The 24087-nt window shown below is 41.2% G+C and overlaps 1 protein-coding gene across 3 annotated transcripts in view; it reads left to right on the top strand.

Annotated features, from left to right (window-relative positions):
* CELSR3 (cadherin EGF LAG seven-pass G-type receptor 3) overlaps positions 1 to 24087 on the top strand; it is a 1979827-nt gene that overhangs the window by 1490744 nt on the left and 464996 nt on the right. For all 3 annotated transcript variants that reach the window (XM_044078523.1, XM_044078522.1, XM_044078524.1), the window contains exons 13-14: positions 9120 to 9261; positions 21325 to 21445. In XM_044078523.1, the coding sequence (XP_043934458.1) occupies positions 9120 to 9261; positions 21325 to 21445 (263 nt within the window). The remainder of the gene's footprint in view (positions 1 to 9119; positions 9262 to 21324; positions 21446 to 24087) is intronic.

The raw sequence follows: 24087 nt of genomic DNA, 5'->3' as shown, positions 1-24087 counted from the left end.
AGGGGTGCTCGCTGGAGCTTTGAACCAGGTCTCTGTCACTGCACAGATGTCAATGTTCTTCATTTTAAGGAGTGCCTTGAGTGAATGCATTTTGAGGTTTAGACTTCTAGCACTGAGTAGCATTACCCTCAGATTTTACTTACTTGTACCTGTTATGGTGGTGAATTTATCATTTGAATCTTGCTTAAAAAAGGCACTATAGGGGTGGCAAGAGCCTTAGCCAGTATACGGAATCAAAAGGGCGACAGGTGCAGGCCATCTCTGGCAAAGCATCATGGTCTGTCAATCATGTCATCCCAGGCAGACAGATACTGGATCCCCTTAAAATGACACCAGAAGCTTAGCCAATTGTTGAAGTCAATCATTTTGCCCTTGTACTGTGGTATCATTCTGGGTGATGGCAGGATGCTACTCAGGGCTAGGGTCATACCTGCCTGGGCTGCAAGATCAGAGCTACTCCATGTCTCTTTTCATGTAGTCCACAGAGGTACGTCTCAGGTCATTCACACCAACATGGACAATGACAGAGTCATATTTGTACTTGTTGTGGAGTGACATGAAGGCATGCGTTATGTGGCGGATCCTGGCACCTGACAGGCAGCTGACAGTAAACTTCTAATTGTTTAGCCTGGTGAGTGGAACATCAGTGTGCCTGACTATAGAGTCACCTATGACTAGAGTGTTGGGTACATTGTTATGCCTTATGGGCTGTGGTTGAGTGGTACACTGAGTTTGTAGGCTATGTGTCATTTGGTTTGTGTTAGGGGATGGAGGTTGCATGTGTTTCTGCTTTGGAGGTCTCTGTTGCTTGAGCAGATTTTTATTGAGGGCCTCCGCGAATGTAGGTGTGTGTTTTGTGTCACTATGTGTGTGTTTTGGTAATGTAGGTTTTGAGGGACTATGTGATGAGTGTGGTGATGATGACAATGGCATCACTCGCCATCAAGGCACACTCATGCCCCACACCTACATTGCCCAAAAAGCCTTCATGCTGTCTAAGCAGGTACTTGGAAAAGTCTTTGTACTGGAAGTAGAAGAAGTATATTCTGCTCTCCCTGGTATTCCATGTAGGAGCCCTGCATTTCCTAATGCCTGTGGAAGTCAGGAGCATCACACTAGTTCACTCGAGCATCAAAATGGTAGCCAGCATGCATTGACACATGTTCAGACATCACCTCAGTGCAGCAATGGGGCATTACCAAAGTTTATAGAATACAGCCATGAGGCTATGCATCTGCACAGGCTATATGCATGATCATATTGGTCACATCCTGCCCTAGAGCTATGCTGACCATATCTGAGTAGCACATTGCATTCCAGATGCAGTTCACAGACAATGTCTTTAAAGTGTTTCATTAGTATAAATGCTATTTTGCATGAGAATGCTGATGGCCAAAAATCTGTGGAATGCAGATTTCACATAGTAACTCTCTGATAAAAATACTGAAGGCAAAACCTCATTTGATAATGTACTCCAGCAGGGTAAGCAATACCTGTAGTGTGTGTGAGTGGGAGCACAATACGTTTGGTACTGTTATATCGAGGGGGTGTAGACCAAAGGCAGATACAGGAAGGAGTTTAGGGGATTCATCTCCATAGCAGTTGAGTATACATGGCAGGTTTATGCACAGCAGTGCAAGGGTCTGATAACATGTTGTAGGATGGAGGTAGGGAACCAGTATCCATAGGTGTATAACTTCCACAGGCTGCCTGACACACCCATTCAGTAATATGTGTAATCCAAAGGTATGTAGGGATAACCATGAGCACCACAAAGAGGGAACAGCTGAGAAGCTCACCGACCAAGAAACTGAGGAATTTTTGCAAACTCACTGCGTGTATGGCATGTGAATACTGACAAAGGTGCTGCTGATAAGATGTATCCAGACCAGGTTTGGCAGTGAATGGTACAGCATGTGAACACTGTAAGTGGACATAGTAAGCCTATGCAGCAGGTGCAATGAATGATAACCAGTATGATGCTGCCTGTAAAAGACTAGGTATGAGGCACCCACACAGAAATGACCCCTAGAGAGGGAGGTCCTCCTACTTTTTCTGTCTGTTTAGGAAGGGCAGACTCTCTTACTTAGGGATGATTTGGATATTGAGACATGGTTAATAACTATCCTAATGTCAGTAGGGAAAACACCAGGTTAGTAATACCCAGTATAACTGCATGTGTGATGGGACTATTTCATCGAGGACCTCCTGAAGGCCTGTCATTTCTGCTACATCTGCATCAATCCATGCATTAAAATGTATCTGTCTCCGTATACTGTACATAGGTACTGTTCTCTACCACTATGCATATCAGGGAGGTTGGGTTATAGGTATATGTGTGAGTGATACTGGCCTCAAACAGATGCCTTACGCAGACCGTCTCAAAAAACTCCAGCTTTACTCCGTCGCATATCGCCTACTCAGAGGCGAAATCTGCCTAACATACAAAGCTATGTCAAACCCAGAGCTGTTGGACATGCTCCACTTAAAGAAATCCCAATCCCTCCGAGCTACACGCTCTAGGGACCTAAACCTTGTCACCACAATAAACAGAACATGCTAGAGGGATAGATCCCTGTCCCAGAGACTTCCCATACTCTGGAACAGGCTATCTATCTTTGTCAAACAGAGCTCCTCATTAACACTATTCAAGAAACATCTTGATTGGATGGGTAATAGGAAATTCACCCCGGGGATCACTTCTGTGGTTCTGCTTGACAGGGGCACAGGAAACTAATTTTCTTGGGTGGCGAAAGCCAGGGTACCTTTTTGGTTAGGCTTCTATAGGCCCTAGGGCCAATAGCCTAGTACCTACCTATGAACCTATGATGCCAGTGTTATCATGTACTCATTTTTTCCCAATTTCTACTGGTAGTAAGACTAGCACAAGAAGTGAGAACATGCCTGATCTCAGCATTTCTCCTGTTGGTGATTATGACGGCAATATGCACATGGCACAGTCTAATGACACAGTGACATTGTTTGCAGCAATACTGTGCAGGGGTGGGGCTCACCTATGTCACCAAAGTCACAGGCCCCTGAGGAGATGCATCTGAAACCACATCTTCCCCTTCAGAGCTGCCCTTTTATAACTGTGAGCCCCACCAAGATTTTCCCATACTTTCCCAGCCTGCACAGCATGTGACATTAACACTGCTTATGATGTTTTCATACCCACCACAGGGGAGAAACAGGGAGCATCACAGTGCTGCCATGACTTCAGATCAATTCCTTATCTGGAACCCACCCTTGTGTGTACATACTGAGTTCCAGATTCTGGATATAGCACTCTGCATAAATCAGCATATGTACAAGTCAGTGATCCATTCAAAGATATGAAAATTTCTAAGATTGTGCATGTGCTCCATAGCTTGTATGATGATGTCCAGCATCTATACAGTGACATGGAGTGTACGTACATTGAGCAAATGTTGTTACTTAGGTCTGTGGTGACAAATGTGGCTTCCATGGGAGCTTTGATGCGATGCATTTTATAGCTGTCCTCTTGCCTGCTAGTGCCATGCATATGTAGTGCATGGCCATGGGACAGTCTGGATGCAAGATGGCTGGGTGCATGCCAGCCTCATGCAAACTAAACAGATGGCTGCTGAGAAGACTTCACTGTCATCTGTGATCACATCTGATTGTCTGGTCTCACAGTCATGGGTGGTGACAGTAACTGGGCTCAATGTCTGGGACTCCTCACCTGGTTGCTTGCAAACATTCTTGTAGTTTGACGTTTTCATTATCACCTGTAGACATAGAGTGCTACCTCTGCTCATGTCCCTTGGACAAGTTATGGCAAATGCAGCAGTATAGGCTTCCAATGTGAGACACCTCAACAAGACACACTCCCTTGATTCTGTAGTTCTTTGTCTTTCCTTTCGCAGACTAAGTCAAGCCTCAAGACTGCTGCCCACCACAGTGGACGTTGCCAGTGATCATGAAGTGGTAGCTCAAACCCACCACTGTAGGATGTGATCCTTGATTCCACACAACTTGATAGCAAAGTACGTGGCTACCAAATTCCCCGGTCATGACCTTACCTCATATTATAGTGTTGCTGTCAGCTGTCACTGCGTTCCCATCAACCACCTGTGCAAGGGATGATAAGTTTTCCTTTCTCACACCTTAACCTGTACAAGTATGGCTATGTCAAATGCACAGCATAAGCAGTCCATGTATTGCCTTGCATAGCCTCAATGTGATAATACTCACATCATTTTATTTTGGGTTGTTGGTGTCATGGCTCATAGTCATGAGCCTATTATTGTGATGTATGGCACCTGCCTCCTCCTGCATATGGTATTGCTGCAGCCTTGTCATCACCATACTCTACCCCTTGCTCTTCCACTCCTGATTTTACTAATATGGTAAATCCTGCTGGCATATTTCCCTTCTGCCTCTACTTTCTGTGTGTCACACTGTCCGTTTGGCACACGTCACAATAATTTTACAGCAGATGTATGGTAGTTATGGCAGCATACCCTGCCTGATGTAATAAAGCAGTAGAAGCATCTCTTCTTTGGTCAAGACAAGTGTTCCATAACATCACATGCTTCTGTATGAGCTATGTCAGCTCTGCCATACTTTTGGGATTTGCAGATGGGAGTCAGCTTCCATGGCTGCAAAGCATATCCAGCATCACCTGCAAAACACAACAAACACCATTGTATGTGGCCTTCTCCCTGCTTGAATGGCATGTGTGCATACAGCCCTATGTAACTCACCTTTGTGTGTACCTGTTGAGTTGATTACCTTTAGGAAGTCCCCAACACTTACACTATTGGTATAAATTGGACGTGTGCCATATATGTGAATCATGGTAACTGCCAGGGTGGTGCACGGATGCAGTATATACAACCTGGAACATGAGGGAGTGGAATCCCTTTCTGTTGGTGCATATCAGTCGTTGTGGATCAGGTGGGGAACTTGCTGCTAATATGATTGCAGCCTGTGGCACCCAGGACTTCAAGCTCATGTACTATGTTTTAAAACACCTGCATAGTGGTGATTTTCTCCTCTGCAGTCCTGTAGAACCAGGTAAGGTACTCCACATGCAGCATTATTATGCCAAAGAGATGTTGTAGGATACACAAAGTTGATGCCTGCATTATGCCTAATATGTCTCCTGTAGCTCACTAGAAGGTCCTATTTGTCAATATGTTTAACACTTCACATACCTTCTGGGATGGCCAATATGTGCACCCCATAATTCCTCATATTGACAACATAATTTGGCAAAGTCTGGTATGGTCTCCTTCTGTACATGGGTACCACTCTGCTATCTGCTGATATCTAAGGCACTGACTGTACCTTCTGCAAAAGTGCAGATGGCTGTGATGCACAACACAAAAGGCAGTTGCTCTGATGTTGATCGCTAGCACTAGGTTTGCACCATGTTACAGTGCAAGTGTTTGATATATTTCTGACTTCATTTGCATACTCCTTGTGTCTCATTTGCATGGGAATCCTCATTTCCACATCTTTACATGGCCATTTGCATGCACTTCTTACCATACTATTGTCCTGTTGTGCAACTGCACTGTCTGTGTCTCTAAATTGCATATCTGCTGTGTTACCTGTACTAATTTGTGTTGCTATATATGTATGAATACTGGCCATAATGAAGTATGGCACATACACCTATAAGCAATTTAAAAAGTCACCAGCTTACCTATAGCACATTACTGAGTTGCAAGAAGAAATTGGAGAATCCTGCAAAAATGTACAGTGACACAGAAAAGACATGCAAACTCCACATAGAACATATCCCAGGAAAAACAAGCTGGACACCCAAGCAGAAACAGGCGATATTGTTTACTGCCAGACAAAACCACTGTGCAGCCCTAGTTCACAGCACACTTTTAGTAAATGTGCATTTGCATGCACAAAGCAGTTAACCACATATTAATTTAGACCATTTGCAATAAATAAATAAGTAAAAACACTTAACCTGATTTGAAGTAAATGATTTGTTCGCAGAGGTTATATATACGTTGTTGTGTGTGTGTGTGTGTGTGTGTGTGTGTGTATGATTTTTTTTTCACACAGGGGTTGCAGTGCTGTTGCATCAGACCCCTGCAGTACCCCCTCCAGAAGCAGTCCATTTTCTACTTCCTTTACAAGAAACTTTATTGAAGTCTGATATAACAAGGCATATGTTTCTGTATTAATATTGAGTAGGCTTGATGTGTTTTAGTTCTTCTTATCCAAATTCTGGATTCTGAAAGAAGAAATATGCATGCTAATCTTCTTCTGCAACAAAGCATCAGTGATTAACAACCTTTATTTACCCGTATCATGTAATTTCACTATTTTGTATGATATAAATTAAAACATAATACTTACATACCACATCACTACCATCATCAGCAGTAGATTAGGATTTGACCTGAATGTCTTCAGTTTGAACTTGCTTTTGGTCTCTTGTTGATAGGACATATCTTATTTTCTGCTAAGGCAGTAAGAATTCTTATCATTAGGACAGCCCTAGTTCTGCTAATAACTTGGTTGTTACTGGTTTTTTTTGTTTGTTTGTTTTTGTTCATCATCTTCTTTCAGCTGTTCCTGTTAGGGGTTGCCACAGCGGATCATCTGTTTCCATTTCTTACTGTCCTCTGCATCTTGCTCTGTCACACCAACCACCTGCATGTCCTCTCTCACCACATCCATAAACCTTATCTTAGGCCTTCCTCTTTTCCTGTTACCTGGTAACGTCATCCTTAGCACTTTTTCCCAATATACTCAGCATCCCTCCTCAGCACATGTCCAAACCAATGTAATCTTGCCTCTCTGGCTTTGTCTCCAAACCTTCCAACCTGGGATGACCCTCTAATATACTTATTCCTAATCCTGTCCACCCTCGTCACACCCAGTGCAAATCTTAACATCTTTAACTCTGCCACATCCAGCTCTAACTCCTGCCTTTTTGTCAGTGCCACTGTCTTCAACCCATATAGCATAGCTGGTCTCACTACCATCTTGTAGACCTTCCCTTTCACTCTTACTGGTACTCGTCTGCCACAAATCACTCCTGACACACTTCTCCACCCAATCCATCCTGCCTGTACTCTCTTCTTCACCTCTCTTCTACACTCACCATTACTCTGAACTATTGTTCCCAAGTATTTAAACTCATCCACCTTTGCCACCTGTACTCCTTGCATCCTCACCATTCCTCTATCCTCCCTCTCATTTACACACATATATTCTGTCTTAGTCCTGCTGACCTTCATTCCTCTTCTCTCTAGAGCATATCTCCATCTCTCCTGGGTCTCCTCCACCTGTTCCCTACTCTCACTACAAATCACAATGTCATCTGCAAACATCATAGTCCACAGGGACTCCTGTCTGATCTCGTCTGTCAACCTGTCCATGACCATTGCAAATAAGAAAGGGCTCAAAGCTGATCAATGATGTAATCCCACCTCCACCTTAAACACATCCGTCACTCCCACCGCAGACCTCACTGCTGTCACACTACCCTCGTACATATCCTGTACCACTCTTACATACTTCTCTGACACTTCCGACTTCCTCATATAATACCACAACTCCTCTCTAGGCACCCTGTCATATGCTTTCTCTAAGTCTACAAAAACACAATGCAACTCCTTCTGACCTTCTCTGTACTTCTCCATTTTTGTTACTTCAGGCTATTTTCCAAGAGGATCAGAGGGCAAATTGCCATTTCTAACATTTATTTCTTGTTTTGTGTGTGTGTTATATTCATAATGCATTGTGTTGTTCCCAGTTTAGTGGTAATGGTGAAACAGAACAAGGAATTCCTACAAATCATCTGTTTCATATGCAGCAGCACCAAGTTTCATCTGTGACCGCATAGACTGTAAACTATTGTCATTTCTGGCAATTTAAGCCAATGGCATTACAATCTGTTGCTCCAGGCACAGCACCAAGCTTCCTTTGTACCAGTGTGACACTAAAAATAAGGACTTGAAGTTCCATCTTCTTTTATGTACTGTTCGCCCAGACACGTGATGATGTTGGTAGTTTTACAGAGTATTTACATAAGCACAGCCCAGAGCACCAGAAAGGTTTCAAACTTGATCGGCCTACATTTTTAATGTAGATATGCAGACCTTAGACTTAAGCCATGTAGGACACCATTCCTGTTCAAAGGCAGTTTGAACTTGTAACTTTACTTCCAGTTTAAGTGTTAATTTCTGCACTGCAACAATGATGAGTGTGTTTCTGAATGTAATACAGCACTGCTATGGGTACCATATGCTTGAAGTAACTTTGGTGTATTATGCTTTTGTACAAGATTTTTTGTTTTGAATAGTTGTTGCCAAACATATATTTTAATTAATCTTTTGTTCCTTGCTTGTTGTATTACCTTTTTCAGTGGCCAGGTCTTATTCCAGAAGGGTTATAAAAAATGTTTGTATGCCAGACCAATACACAGTCTGATGCAGAAATGAATCTGTTGTATAAGTTTTTAAGCATTAGTATTCTGGATTGGTTTTCTCCTAGAACTTTTAGGCAGGATGCTTTCAGTTGCCTCTGTACTGCCTAGAACCAACGACTTTCATAGCTCCATCGTACTAAGTACTTGTTATAGAAGATTCATAATTTGTAGTTATATCCATACAATTGCACTGATGCTGTGCAGAGGACCTTTTCACACTGTTCAGGCTTTATATTTTAGCCTGCATGAGTACAACTGCTCCAGTTTTCTCATAAAGGGTCATATACCTAATATGGTCCACCCAGACAATGAAATAAAATAAACAAATCTTTTTCTGTTGTTATTTTGTTAGGTAAAGGTTTTTACTGCTATTGCAAAGTGTTACTTTGATATACAAACTGTCTGTGCTCATTGAAGTTATGCTGTTATATTATGCTGAACAACTTTATAAGTTTAAAATGGTGTTAAGCTGCTTCAGCAGTGTCACTAATTCATATTATTAACATCTGTTGTCATACATTTGCCGCAGCACATAGTAAACCTGCCCCTCATGTATTGTTTTGCACTGACTGTGTTGCAAATCACAGAAACTGCTGTTTAGTTATAACTTTATTGAATCAACTGCAGCTGTTTAATCCTGTGGAAGAATCAGTCACATAATACATCATGTTTTCTGCATTTTTCCCAGGGTATTTTGGCCAAGACTGTGTGGATGTATGTAAACTGAACCCCTGTGAGAATCAATCAGCGTGTCGACGCAAACCCAACTCCCTACATGGCTACACATGTGAATGTGGAGATGGTCATTTTGGACATTATTGTGAGCACAGGTAAGAAAGCGTCCTTCTCATTTTAGCGCATATTCATTATGCAAATGTTTTGTGTGTGTCTGTGTGTGTGCGTGTGTGTGTGTGTGTGTGTGTGTGCATGAGTGCGTTACCATGCTTGTGTGTGAGGATGTGTTTGTCTATACACACACAGACACACACACACACACACATTATATATATATATATATATATATATATATATATATATATATATATATATATATATGTGTGTGTATATATATATATATATATATATATGTATGTGTGTATATATATATATATATATATATATATATATATATATATGTGTGTGTGTGTGTATATATATATGTATGTATATATATGTATGTATATATATATATATATATATATATATATATATATATATATATATATATATATATATATATATGTATATATATATATGTATGTGAACTGTAAATTCATTATTAAATGTAACTGTGTAGCTATACTTCCTCTGTTATATATACATACATATATATATATATATATATATATATATATACACACACACACACACACACACACACACACACACACACACACACACACACACACACACACACACAGTTTATGCTCACACAGTATAAATCCAAGATCTGACTTTGTGAACCTTATGGAAAGAGGGAAATGCTACATTTGGTGTTTTGACTTTTAGGCAATCCATGTATTTAGCACACACAGTGGCCAATCTGAAACTAAACTTGGCTACATTGAGCATAACTTTACATCAAAACAACCATTTTAATTAGGTTTATGTATCAAATCTTATTATCTTTAAAATGGCATATAGCTATGTTTTATATATATATATATATATATATATATATATATATATATATATATATATACATATACATATATATATATATATATATATATATATATATATACACACACACACACACATATATATATATATATATATATATATAGTTTGGAGGGTATTTTCTTGTAACTTGGTATTCTAAGGCCAGTGAGTATAAATCTTCTTCCTTATTGGCATATTTTACACAATGTTTACTCTTATACCTTACCCAAGGGCTAAACGCAAGGCCAGAACACAAAGTATCTCCATCCAGTGATTTGCCATTTCATAAGAGTGCATTATTATCTTTCATTTAGAGATGATTTTGCTGTGTTTACAGCAACTTTGCCCTACCTAGAGAGAAAGACATCTAACTTTGCATTGATAGAGTCAGATTAACTGACACCGACACTACCTCATGGAGTACCCATAGCATAGGTTCATAGGTTCATACTAGGCTATCTGCCGTAGGGCATTTAAAAGCCTAGCCAGAGTGTGTTTGGCTTTCGCCACCCATTTTAAATTAATTTTGCTATGCCTTTTTTTGAGGTTAGTATACTGTGCCTCTGTCTAACAGTGACACAGAAGTGATAGCCGGGGTAAACCTACGATCTCCCATCCACTTATCAAGATTCCTCTTGAAGAGAGTCAATGTGGGACTTTGCCTAACCTGGACTGGGATTTTATTCCAGAGTGAAGGGAGCCTCTGGGTTATGAATCTGTCCCTCCAGCATGTCCTATTTATTTCAGTGCTGAGGTTCAAGTCTCTCGAGCACGTAGCTCGATGGGATTTGGATTTTCTGAGGTGCAGCATGTCCATTAATTCCGGGTTGGACATGACTTTATACGTCAGGCACAGATCACCTCTGAGCAGGCGGTATGCCACTGAGTAGAGCTGGAGTTTCTTTAACTGGGCAGCATATGGCATCTGTTTGAGCCCTTTGATCCTCTTGGTGAGGTACTTTTGGGGTCTTTCCAGTTGCTGCAGGTGTCTGGTAAGGTACATCCCAAAAGGGGCATTGTACTCAATTATGGGCCTGATGAGGGATGAGTAAAGAGGCACGATGACCTCCCTGATCTAGATGTGAATCCCTTCATGATTAGGTGGGCTATATAAAATGTTTTTCTAACCACTTTGGCCACGTGGTTGTCAAATGAGAGATTGCTATCAACTTGGGTCCCCAGGTCCCTAATGACTTCTTCTGTACTTAATGGATTACCACCTATGTGGTAATTTGTGGGCACTGTTTTTGCCAAAGGGGATGACTATACACTTTTGGCGTTTAGCTTGAGGCCATAGCTCTGGCACCAGTTGTCTGTTTCTATGAGGCCCTTTTGGAGGATGCTTGTGTCGGCTGGAGAGTTGATTATGGCGCCCAGTTTGCAGTCATCTGCGAACTTGGTCAGCCACAGTCCTTCCGTGTTGGCCTGTACCGAGAAATATATATCGAACAAGAGAGGTCCCAGGACTGAGCCTTGTGGGATGCCACTTGTAACTGGTTTGGAGTCTGACATGGCTCCAGCAATTCTAACCATGTGGGTTCTGTCCTTGAGCCAGTTTGCAACCCATCTAGTGACATAGGGTTTATATTTAAGATGGTGAGCTTATCTATAATGCCCGAGTGGGGTATTGTATCGAAGGCTTTTCTTGAGGTCCAGGTAGGCTGTGTGGACCACCTTCCCTCGTCAATGGCCTTGGTGACTGTTTCAAAGAAATCGACCAGGTTTAAGAGGCAGGATCTGCCCTTAACAAAGCCAAACTGGGTAGGATCCAGTGTCTGTAGGTCCCCAATATCTTTATTTATGAGGTCCATGATGATCCTTTCCATAGCTTTGCAGACCAAGCTAGTCAGGCTTATGGGGCGATAGTTTCCAGGATCCGTTGAGGCACCACTGTTGTTGAGAGGGACCACTGTTGCTGCACGCCCCTCTTTGGGTACATATCCTGTAGTAAGGCTAAGATTGAACAGTAGTTTTATGTTTGGGTTTAGCTCTTCTTGGAGTTCATGTAGGAGGCAGCCTGGGACACCATCTGGTCCCATTGATGCTGTGTTTTTGCTTTGAGAGGGCGGCTCTTACGTGAGCATCTGAGATGTCAGGGGGGCAGCACTCTGTTGGGATAGATATTTGCCCTTTTGGTGGGGAGAGGGGGGAGAAGTTTGCACTGAACCTGTCAGCTAGGATGTTGGCAATGTCTGTGGGCTCGGTGTATTTTTTGTCATTTTGGACTAATTCTGAGCATATATGGGAATTCCCACCTAGGTTCCTAACATAACTAAAGAAAGCCTTGTGATTATCCTTAGTGTCCTGTGCAATTTTTCTCTCGAAGCTGGCCTTAGAGATTTTATGAGTGCCCGTAGTTTTTTGCTAATACTGATCAGAGATGCCTTCCCTTTTTGGGATTTTGCACTATCATGTAGTAGCTTCCTCCTTCTGTTGTATAGTTTGTTTATGGCTGGGGTCCACCAGACAGGACGTCTGCCTTTGGAGGATTGGGTCTTGGTTTTATTTGGGATTGCATGATCCATGCATTCCTGAAGGTGTTCATAGAATGCGTTTATAAAGGATTCTGCAGTCTGGGCCATATTTTCCACAGGCCCGGGGGCTTTGAAGGATTTCACCTCGGTTTTGAGGCGTGTGAAATTTGCTTTAGAGAAGTTTTTCACTGTGGTTTTCTGGGCAGGGGGTGGAGTCGGGATGTGAATATCCAGTGAGATTAGTTTATGGTCTGATCTTACCAGTGAGGGATACACTTCTGGTCTGGAGCATAGTGTCCCCATGTTGGTGATGATCAGGTCCAGTATGTTTTCCCCTCTTGTGGGAGTGGTAACAAGTTGTTCCATAGCATTTGAGTTTATAAATTCTAGGAACCTTTGGGCTAGGGTGTTGGAGCTAGAGTAATGCTCCCAGTCTATGTTTGGGTAGTTGAAGTCGCCCAATATAATGGTGTTTGGAGAGACCTTCATATTTTCCAGTATTCTCAGGAAGGCCAAGTGGGGTTCCTGTGTTTGGGAGGGTGGTCTGTAGCAGGCTATAAACTGGAAGGCAGTTTTACCCACAGTTAGTTGCACATGGATAGTCTCTGATGCTTTGTGCTGTGCCACCAACCTGGAGGTGTGGGTATCTTTGACGAATATTGATACTCCTCCTCATTTTGTGGTTCAGTTCAAGTTTTGGGGCCGAAAAGCATGGTATGAGGTATAACCTGGTAGTGCTGGGGTGCTCTCGGGAGCCTTGAACCAGGTTTCTGTTACTGCACAGATATTGATGTTCTCCATGCTCAGGAGAGTTTCGAGTGCGTGCATCTTGAGGTTTAGACTTCTGGCGTTGAGTAGCATTACTCTTAGTTTCTTATCCCTTGTGATACCTATGGAGGTGGGTTTGTCTTTTGAGCCTTGCCTAAAAAAGGCACTATGGGGGTAGCAAGAGCCTTTGCCAATATCCGAAAGCCCAGGGGTGACAGGTGTAAGCCGTCCCTAGCGAAGCATCGTGGCTTGTTGAGCATGTCATCCCAGGCTGACAGGCATTGGATCCCCTTTGAATGACACCAACACTTAAGCCAATTGTTGAAATTGATCATCTTGTCTTCATATTGTGGAATCATTCTTGGTGAGGGTAAGATGCTACTCAAGGTCAGGGTCATACCGGCCTGGGCTACATGCTCAGAGAGCTCCTCTATGTCTCTTTTCATGTAGTCCAGGGAGGTACGTCTCAGGTCATTCACACCAGCATGGACAATGACTGAGTCATATTTGTACTTGTCTTGGAGTGACCTGAGTGCTTGTGTTATGTGGCGGATCCTAGCGCCCGGCAGGCAGCTCACCGTGACCTTCTCCTTGTTCAGCCTGGTGAGCGGGATGTCAGTGTGCCTGACAATAGAGTCACCTATTACAAGTGTATCAGGTGTGTTGTTTAGCCTTAAGGGCTGTGACTGTTCGGCACACTGGCTTTGTGAGCTATGTGTTGCACGTGTTTTGTTTTGGGGTAGCGGTTGCTTGGGTGTCTGCTTTGGAGGTCTCTGCTGCTTAGGCAGATTTTTATTTAGAGCCTCAGTATGTTTTTGTGTGTTTATGTGTTTGGTTTGTTGTCGTGGTAGGTCTATGTGAGACTGGAATTGTAGTGAGTGTGGTTTCCTTCTCCTCCTGACTGGTTACGCCAGTACTGAGTTGAGAGAGCTTAGCCTCCAGTTTGGCTATATGGTTGCATCTCTCACATGTGTTGGAATTTGTTGGGAGGAGGAGAGGGTTGTCTGTGTACATGAGGCAGTTGTAACATTGCCTCAAGATTCCCAGATTCACCAGCTGGACCGGAGAGGAGATTGACAACTGACCTTTGGACATGCTAGAATAGTATTGGGAATTCCTTTATAATTGAAAAAAGGGCCAATGGGGAACAAGGTACTCAAGGGAGTTTGTGAGGGTGTAGTGCTTTTAATTTTTAGAGCTGACTTATATAATTGCTTTAGTGAGCAAGTGCCAGGTAACTTAAATGCAATGTGCTACAGGTAACTTAAATGCAAAAACGACAAACAGTAACTTTCTTTCAAGTGAAACAAGGAAATAAGTACAGTAAGCAATGCAGATATCACTAGGGATCCACAGAAGTGCTAAAAGGCCGCGTTTAGGTGGAATTAGCATTTCAGGGAAATAAACAAACAACAAGCATACAAATAAAGCTAGATTCAGCAGGCCTGGATCTAGTCTATGCTACAGCAAACAAGGTGTACCAATTTCAGTAAGAAACAGTTAGAATATGCAGGCACTATAAGCCTCTAACCAGAAATTCCCTGCTCAGAAGGGCAGAGTCCAGCCTCTCCTCCCACAAGAGTGCAGACCGCAATCCTTCTTAACATAAAATAACTGGCCTGAATCCCAAGTGCTTAAACCAGAACTAATACATTTTTAGAATAACAGACACTGAGCTCTCAATCAGCAGTTCCCAACTTAGAAGGATGTAAGCTATCTGTCCTGTCACCAAAGTGCAGGCCACAAACCTTCCTAATGTAAAACAACTGGTCTGAAGCCCAAGTGCTTAATCCAAAAGACTTAGAAATGATAGCTACACTTTAATCAAGTTACTACCAGCAGTAATAAATACAACTGAATACTTTAAAGAATGCCTGGATTAGTGCTCAAGTTATACAAACAAAGCTAGATTCAGCAGGCCTGGATCTAGTCTATGCTACAGCAAATGAGGTGTACCAATTTCAGTAAGAAGCAGTTCAAATATGCAGGCACTATAAGCTTTAACCAGAAATTCCCAGATCAGAAGGACAGAGTCCAGCCTCTCCTCCCACAAGAGTGCAGAACACGAACCCTCTTAATGTAAAATAACTGGCCTCAAGCCCAAGTGCTTAAACCAGAATTAATACACTTTTAGAATAACAGACACTGAGCCCTCAATCAGCAGTTCCCAACTTAGAAGGATGTAAGGTACCTGTTCTGCCACTACAGTGCAGACCACAAACCTTCCAAATGTAAAACTGGTCTGAAGCCCAGGTGCTTAAACTAAAAGGCTTACAATGAGTAACACCAAGCAGTAATAAATACAATTGAGTACTTTTAGGATGACGCAAAAGCAAAATAAAGTAGGAAAAAACAAATACAGTAAAAGCAGATACATTTTTTTTTTTTTTTTGGAAAGAGAGAAAGGAAAGAGAGAAAGGAGTAGCAGAAACTAAGCTGATTGGCCTTCTCAAATGCTCTCCCTGTACTGGGTAGAATGAGGTAATGACACTAGACTGGGAGGAGGGTCCCAGATCAAATTTACACTAGGGGCGGGCAACTGCAAAGCCACCAACTATAAAAACACTATACCAACAGGGAGGGAGGGTGGGAAACAAACAGCAGAAATGTTACTCACAGCTGAAAAGCAGCAGTGTGCCTTTAAATGAAAGTTTTAAACAGCTAAAGGAGCCACTAGAAAAAAGAGTTTAACTGCAACAAGTTATCATAAACAAACAACCCAACAGATGCTTAATAAGAGTGGACAATTTCCAGTTAATACCTCACACACAGTGAAACTAGCTAGAAAAATACACAGTACACAAAGTGCTATAAACAACAAAGAAATAAAGAACAAAATAAACAAAAAACAGGATACTTAATGTTATATATTGTAGCTCCGAGTTTGCTGAGTGTCCTTCGATCAGCTCACTGTAAAATGGCTGAACACTCACAACTGAGCTTCTTAGGTAACAGAAAGTTGAAACCTGAGACAGCTTTTAAGAAAGAAATCTCAAAAGAACCAATGAGGTGCTTAGTCTAAGCTGTAGTCCAGGAGACCTCAGTCAGCCAATGACCTCAAACAATTCTCTCTCACTGAAATGCCTGATGGCTTTGGCTAAAACAAGATGTCCCTGAATTATGTGCTCAGACACACAGCCTCCACAAACACTAGGCCCAAATACAAGCCTGAATATGGAAATGCTACAAATATCCCCACTACTTAGAACAAACAGCAGAAATGTTACTCACAGCTGAAAAGCAGCAGTGAGCCTTTAAATGAAAGTTTTAAACAGCTAAAGGAGCCACTAGAAAAAAGAGTTTAACTGCAACAAGTTATCATAAACAAACAACCCAACAGATGCTTAATAAGAGTGGACAATTCCAGTTAATACCTCACACACAGTGAAACTAGCTTGAAAAATACACAGTACACAAAGTGCTATAAACAACAAAGAAATAAAGAACAAAATAAACAAAAAACAGGATACTTAATGTTATATATTGTAGCTCGAGTTTGCTGAGTGTCCTTCCTTCGATCAGCTCACTGTAAAATGGCTGAACACTCACAACTGAGCTTCTTAGGTAACAGAAAGTTGAAACCTGAGACAGCTTTTAAGAAAGAAATCTCAAAAGAACCAATGAGGTGCTTAGTCTAAGCTGCAGTCCAGGAGACCTCAGTCAGCCAATGACCTCAAACAATTCTCTCTCACTGAAATGCCTGATGGCTTTGGCTAAAACAAGATGTCCCTGAATTATGTGCTCAGACACACAGCCTCCACAAACACTAGGCCCAAATACAAGCCTGAATATGGAAATGCTACAAATATCCCCACTACTTAGAACAAACAGCAGAAATGTTATTCACAGCTGAAAAGCAGCAGTGAGCCTTTAAATGAAAGTTTTAAACAGCTAAAGGAGCCACTAGAAAAAAGAGTTTAACTGCAACAAGTTATCATAAACAAACAACCCAACAGATGCTTAATAAGAGTGGACAATTTCCAGTTAATACCTCACACACAGTGAAACTAGCTAGAAAAAATACACAGTACACAAAGTGCTATAAACAACAAAGAAATAAAGAACAAAATAAACAAAAAACAGGATACTTAATGTTATATATTGTAGCTCCGAGTTTGCTGAGTTTCCTTCCTTCGATCAGCTCACTGTAAAATGGCTGAACACTCACAACTGAGCTTCTTAGGTAACAGAAAGTTGAAACCTGAGACAGCTTTTAAGAAAGAAATCTCAAAAGAACCAATGAGGTGCTTAGTCTAAGCTGTAGTCCAGGAGACCTCAGTCAGCCAATGACCTCAAACAATTCTCTCTCACTGAAATGCCTGATGGCTTTGGCTAAAACAAGATGTCCCTGAATTATGTGATCAGACACACAGCCTCCACAAACACTAGGCCCAAATACAAGCCTGAATATGGAAATGCTACAAATATCCCCACTACTTAGAACAAACAGCAGAAATGTTACTCACAGCTGAAAAGCAGCAGTGAGCCTTTAAATGAAAGTTTTAAACAGCTAAAGGAGCCACTAGAGAAAAAGAGTTTAACTGCAACAAGTTATCATAAACAAACAACCCAACAGATGCTTAATAAGAGTGGACAATTTCCAGTTAATACCTCACACACAGTGAAACTAGCTAGAAAAAATACACAGTACACAAAGTGCCATAAACAACAAAGAAATAAAGAACAAAATAAACAAAAACAGGATACTTAATGTTATATATTGTAGCTCGAGTTTGCTGAGTTTCCTTCCTTGATCAGCTCACTGTAAAATGGCTGAACACTCACAACTGAGCTTCTTAGGTAACAGAAAGTTGAAACCTGAGACAGCTTTTAAGAAAGAAATCTCAAAAGAACCAATGAGGTGCTTAGTCTAAGCTGTAGTCCAGGAGACCTCAGTCAGCCAATGACCTCAAACAATTCTCTCTCACTGAAATGCCTGATGGCTTTGGCTAAAACAAGATGTCCCTGAATTATGTGGTCAGACACACAGCCTCCACAAACACTAGGCCCAAATACAAGCCTGAATATGGAAATGCTACAAATATCCCCACTACTTAGAACAAACAGCAGAAATGTTACTCACAGCTGAAAAGCAGCAGTGTGCCTTTAAATGAAAGTTTTAAACAGCTAAAGGAGCCACTAGAAAAAAGAGTTTAACTGCAACAAGTTATCATAAACAAACAACCCAACAGATGCTTAATAAGAGTGGACAATTTCCAGTTAATACCTCACACACAGTGAAACTAGCTAGAAAATATACACAGTACACAAAGTGCTATAAACAACAAAGAAATAAAGAACAAAATAAACAAAAAACAGGATACTTAATGTTATATATTGTAGCTCCGAGTTTGCTGAGTGTCCTTCCTTCGATCAGCTCACTGATTTAGTTTCACATCACATTTTCTCCCTCTTAGAGGCTTATGACCATCATCTCAGTCATGTACATTTCATTCTGCCTATTTAAACTTGCATTTTTATTTTTGTAACTGCCTACCACACTTATTGCAAATTCTATCTGCTGTATCTATCTGACTCGTGTATGAGTACTTCCTGTTCGGGTAATTTTTAGGTTATTTCGGGATTTTAGCTTTATGGCTACCGTCCTGTATGTTTACGTGACAGAGTGGCTATATACTTAACTCGCTTAGAGACAGACATGTCTAAAGAAAGCCGTGGTGATGGACGGCGAAGGGGCGGATTGGGACAGCATCATATGGGGAGTTCAGTAGAAATGAGGGACAGAGCGGGTATGAGATCAGGGCCTGGCGGGGATGGAAGAGACAGGTCCGGCAGCAACAGCTCGGGATCATCCCATGGAGGTGCTCCTTATGGAAAAGGGAAACATGGCTGTGGAAACGCAGGGCCTTTAAAGGTAAAACTGTTTCTTTTGTTACTGTTAAATGAATTAGACTAGGTGTACTGATTTATGCAGCATTTCAATAGTAGGCAAGCTTCTTTTGGTCTGATGTTTTCCTTCTTTACTAAGCACATGGCTGTCAGGTGACAGAAATGTGACTGATAGCTGTGTAAACACACACTGAATTTCTAACTTACTGTCCACATGCTTGCTGAGATGTTATTTTCTTGATTCGAGCACTTCAGATATGCGTCATTAATCCTGCATTTAGGTTTCACATTTCTATGGTCATCTGTTTGTAAATAAACCTACATCCATGCGTGGGTGACTGAACACTGTACTGTATTGGAATAGTAGTTGAGAATCGGACTTTTGATATCATTAATTTACGTAAAAATAACACCTGTATGAGAACTTGAAAACGTACATTGCTTTGTATAAATTGTCTAAATCAGCTCTTGTTCAATATACCTTTCAGTTTTTGAAATAAACAGTGGTACGCTGTGCTTGTACTTCAAAAGTAGGAGTGCTTGCCTTTCAGTTTTTCAGTGTATTTTTAATTGGGTAGCTTCCACTGAAAAGGGCCCTTTCACAAAGGAGACTACTGAATTGTTTCCATTACACGTGTTGAATGCAACAGCAAATTACGGTATTACTATCTCTCATTAGTATAACAAGCATACTGTGGTTAACAGGTGATCTTGGATCGTCAAAAACAAGTGGAAACAATTAGGATGTAGTATAGTGAGGTAGAAGAACAGAGAATTGAGGAATTCAAGGAGAGGTAAGCATGCTGTGACTGGGAGATGTGGAACAACAGTTCGCAGAGGGCCAGAGGAAGTAAAAGGAATAGAAAAAATTAAGACCTAAGGAAAAAGTACTATAGGTGTAGTAGAAAGAATTGTAAGGGGGAAAGGTTCTGATAAGAGGGTTGGGAGGGTGGACTAATGGTTAAGGTGTTTGCCTTACAAACACAAGGTGCAGGGTTTGAGTCTCACAAGGGATAATTAGCTAGGCTTACAATGGCTCGCAAGGGCAGTTAGCCTAGTACTAACCTATGTACATGTGGACGCCATACCTATGTGGTTTGCATTATAAAGGCCTCATGATCTTTTTGCATATTTTTGTACTTTTTTTTTGTCCCAGTGTCTACAGAACATCAGGCCTCCTCTCAGTCAGACATTACCCTTTCCAACAAAGACCTTCATCTAGGAAGCGATGATGCACATTGTGCTTTTGCCACTAGCATCCAGACCGTGCCAGGACTTTTCTTATTTTAGCCTAATCCCACCCCTGTTGTGTTATGAGCACTAATGAAACCACAAAGGTTGACTGTGCCCCCTTATCCATGCATGTGTGCTCCCCTGCATGTGCCAAGAGAATCTCCCATAACTAGCTTTAGTAACCAAACCCTCATCCTCCTGGCAATAGCTCCACACATTTTTAAACAGATTTGCAATTATTAAGCTTTAAAGATATTGATATACTCTTTAAAGGCATGTTTCTTTTTAGATATTACAGGGGGCATGTGTATCCTTTGTGCACAGGGGGCATACGTATCCTTTGTGCAGATGTTAGTCTATGTGGATGTACTAAGAATATTTTCCAAAATAAATTTATTTTATAAGTCGAATGAATTTATGATATATTGTATATTGTATATTGTTTATGCTGTAGTGTGCACAGCAGTTCATGATTTTAGTGTTTTTTGGGAGCAGATACCTTTTTAACTTGTTAAGGTATTGCTTTTCAAAAAATAAATTGCATGTGTGTCTTTTAGATCCCCTTGAGAGTGTATTGAATTCAGTTCAAATATTACTTTAGGCTTTCCTTTTATTTTGTGCGCTGTACAGGAGGTGAGATTATTTATGCAAATAAACACTGGTTATAAATGTCCATTGGCAGCTCTCATACAGTGAACCATTTTATGTGAAATATTGTACTGTTTTTCTGGTGTCATTAGGTATGCTTTGATGCCTGCCTCTAAGGAAACTTACAGTCTGTCTGTCACTGATGAGCGCCAGAAACATGCAAGCTTATCTATGCGATTCTTTTTTATAGCATGTTAGGACCCTTAAACTTACAAATGGTTACTTGCTAATTCTGAATATCTGTATTCTTTCGTACAGAATTGATCAACAGTGCCCCAAGGGCTGGTGGGGGAATCCCACTTGTGGGCCATGCAACTGTGATGTCCAGAAAGGTTTTGACCCAGACTGCAACAAAACCAATGGCCAGTGTCACTGCAAGGTAAGAGACTGATATTTGTGACTACTGTTGGGAAGGCATATTACTTCAACAAAATTTAAAACAGATCAGAAACCCCTCACTGGGATATGAGCATGAGATTGTGAACCTGTGCAGGGTAGTTGTAAGTACTTAAATGGAACACAAAGTAAATCATTTTTATGGGTGTCAGTGGGTAACAGAAGTTAGAATGCCAGAATGTAACCCATGACATGTAAGTAGTTTTATGAGGTGTACATGGCTATACACAGAAACAAATCTATGCCTTGGTAGGTTATAGATTTAAGACAGAAAGTGACCATATAATTACATTCTTTATGAGGAAGTAATAGAATAATAACAGGTAATTTAAGAATTATAGACAAGTTTATATTTAGTAGTGTAACTGGACTATTAGAAACATTAGATTACTTACTATGGTGAAAGAACAGTGGATTTCAATGCTCTGATTGGTTGTTACAAGTTTATAGTAAGGCTGGGCAAAAAATGTTCATATTTATGAGGTAAAGTAGTTCAGCATACTCTAAGATAATATACACATTTGTTTGTACAGATGTAGAACAGACTGGTCAGGATAAGAATATTAAAGCTGCTAGTGCATTGGGAAGGGAAATTATGGGTGTATACTTTTTTCGTAAAAGTAAATTACAGTTGTGTAAGTAAACTTACCATAATAGTTCAAATGAATTCTGTTGCAGTAGCCTAAACTATATGGGTTATATCCTGCAGCCTCCAAACTTTCAGGGCACCTTCAACTCACCCAAACTGTTAGTCAGCTGAGTTGACTAAATGACAGGTTTGGGGTGCCAAACCCTTCAGAGCTTTCATGCCAACAGAGAGAGGGAGCCTAAGCTCTTCTGAGAAGACATTGCTAGGAACAAAGAACAAATGTTTGCACCCTGGCATAAAACACACACACACACATACAGACACACACACACACACACACACACACACACACACACACACACACACACACACACACACACACACCAAAAAAACAAGGGGGTTGGAGGAAGGGAATGGCTATTGCAACTATGATTATTTGAACGTTTACTGTCATGACAACTTTACTTACACAACTGTAGTCTGTTCATCATATTGATCAGTACTGCAGTAGCCTGTGCTATTTAGGTATATTACTCCAGCTTACTGCATTTGGGAGGTGAAAGGGAAAGGGTCCAGGACCCCCTGGAGAACTGTCATAGCAAAGCCTGATCCAGACCTACAGAAGTAATCAAGCTTGTAATGTCTTGTAAATGCATGTATAGAGAGCCATCCCTAACTTCTAGAATAATTCTGAAATCCAACCCTTTCCAAAAAGGCATAGATGAAGCCAAGGCTGTGGTATAATATATGTGCATATGTGTGTGTGTGTGTGTGTGTGTGTATATATATATATATATATATATATATATATATATATATGTACAGTGCGTGTGTGTGTGTGTGTGTGTGTGTGTGTGTGTGTGTGTGTGTGTGTGTGTGTGTGTGTATATATATATATATATATATATATATATATATATATAAAGTTATATATAGTATATATATATATATATATATATATATATATATATATATATATACATAGCTATATAGATGCTCATCGTGTTTCACTGTTGCAGTCATTACTCTTGGGTTATCCTGCTGGCAGGCTACCCGCAGTCAGGCAGAATTCCAAAGTCTAGGTCCGGCGTCGGCTGCTGTCGCCTCTTCCCTGACGTCAGTGCGCCAGGGGTATAAAAGATGCAGCTGACACCATTTTCTTCAGTCTTTCTTTCCGCGCGGTGCCCGAAGCAAAAGCAGTTCGCAAGTGCTGTTCGGCCAACTCTTGAGATTTTCAAATCCGAATTTCAGAACCAAAGTCTTCATTAAAGCTAAGTACCCCGTTGGGGAAACTTTTTTCTTGCTCCAGACTGATGTCAAAAAAAGTTAACAATTGTATTTCTTGTGGGAAGCAAATACTTCATAAGGATTTTCACTCTTACTGTATTCCTTGCCTAGGCCCTGATCACAACGTTGCTAGCTGTCGGTTTTGTGCTAGATTTAACCAACGCACTATCAAGCGTCGGTTCGATTTTGCATTTCATTACTTTGGCCGAAGATTTAATTATATAATGCCGTCGGACCAACTGACAACCGGAGTTTACAAGAAAACACAAGGACAAGGGAAAGGATAGGCATCTGAGGTCCAAAACCGACGACGAAGCCTCTGCTAGGCCAGTCGCTGGTTCGCCGGTTCTCAGTGAGGCGCTTTCGCAGCCCCTGGCGCCCGCTACCTCAGAGTCACAGGCCGCTTCCGACTTCCACGTGGAGCCGACTGGGCCTCTGGATACTCAAGGTATTGGACACTCGGAAATCATTCCCTCAGATGGGTCCGGAGCTGCTGAGCAGGCATCGGCTTCTGAGGGTGTTTTCAGACCTACACAACTAAATATTAAGCCATCTTCAGCTTCAAAGACAAAGACTAAAGCAGCTCTAAAGACAAAGAAACAAGTACAGCATTCTCCTACTCAGACTTCCATGCCTAAAAAACAGATGCTCAAAATGGCCGAAGACCTAATTACTTTGATCAGGGGCTCCCATCCCCTTCCTGATAAGAGGCCTAGGCAAGAGACAGAGTAGGATTCTTCTGATCAGGT

This window comes from Protopterus annectens, chromosome 7.part1 (genome assembly GCF_019279795.1).
Source record: "Protopterus annectens isolate FY-2018-M chromosome 7.part1, PAN1.0, whole genome shotgun sequence".
NCBI classification, from domain to species: Eukaryota; Metazoa; Chordata; order Ceratodontiformes; family Protopteridae; genus Protopterus; species Protopterus annectens.
The sequence above is the reverse complement of the archived record's forward strand: the minus strand, read 5'-3'. Positions and strand labels throughout refer to the sequence as shown.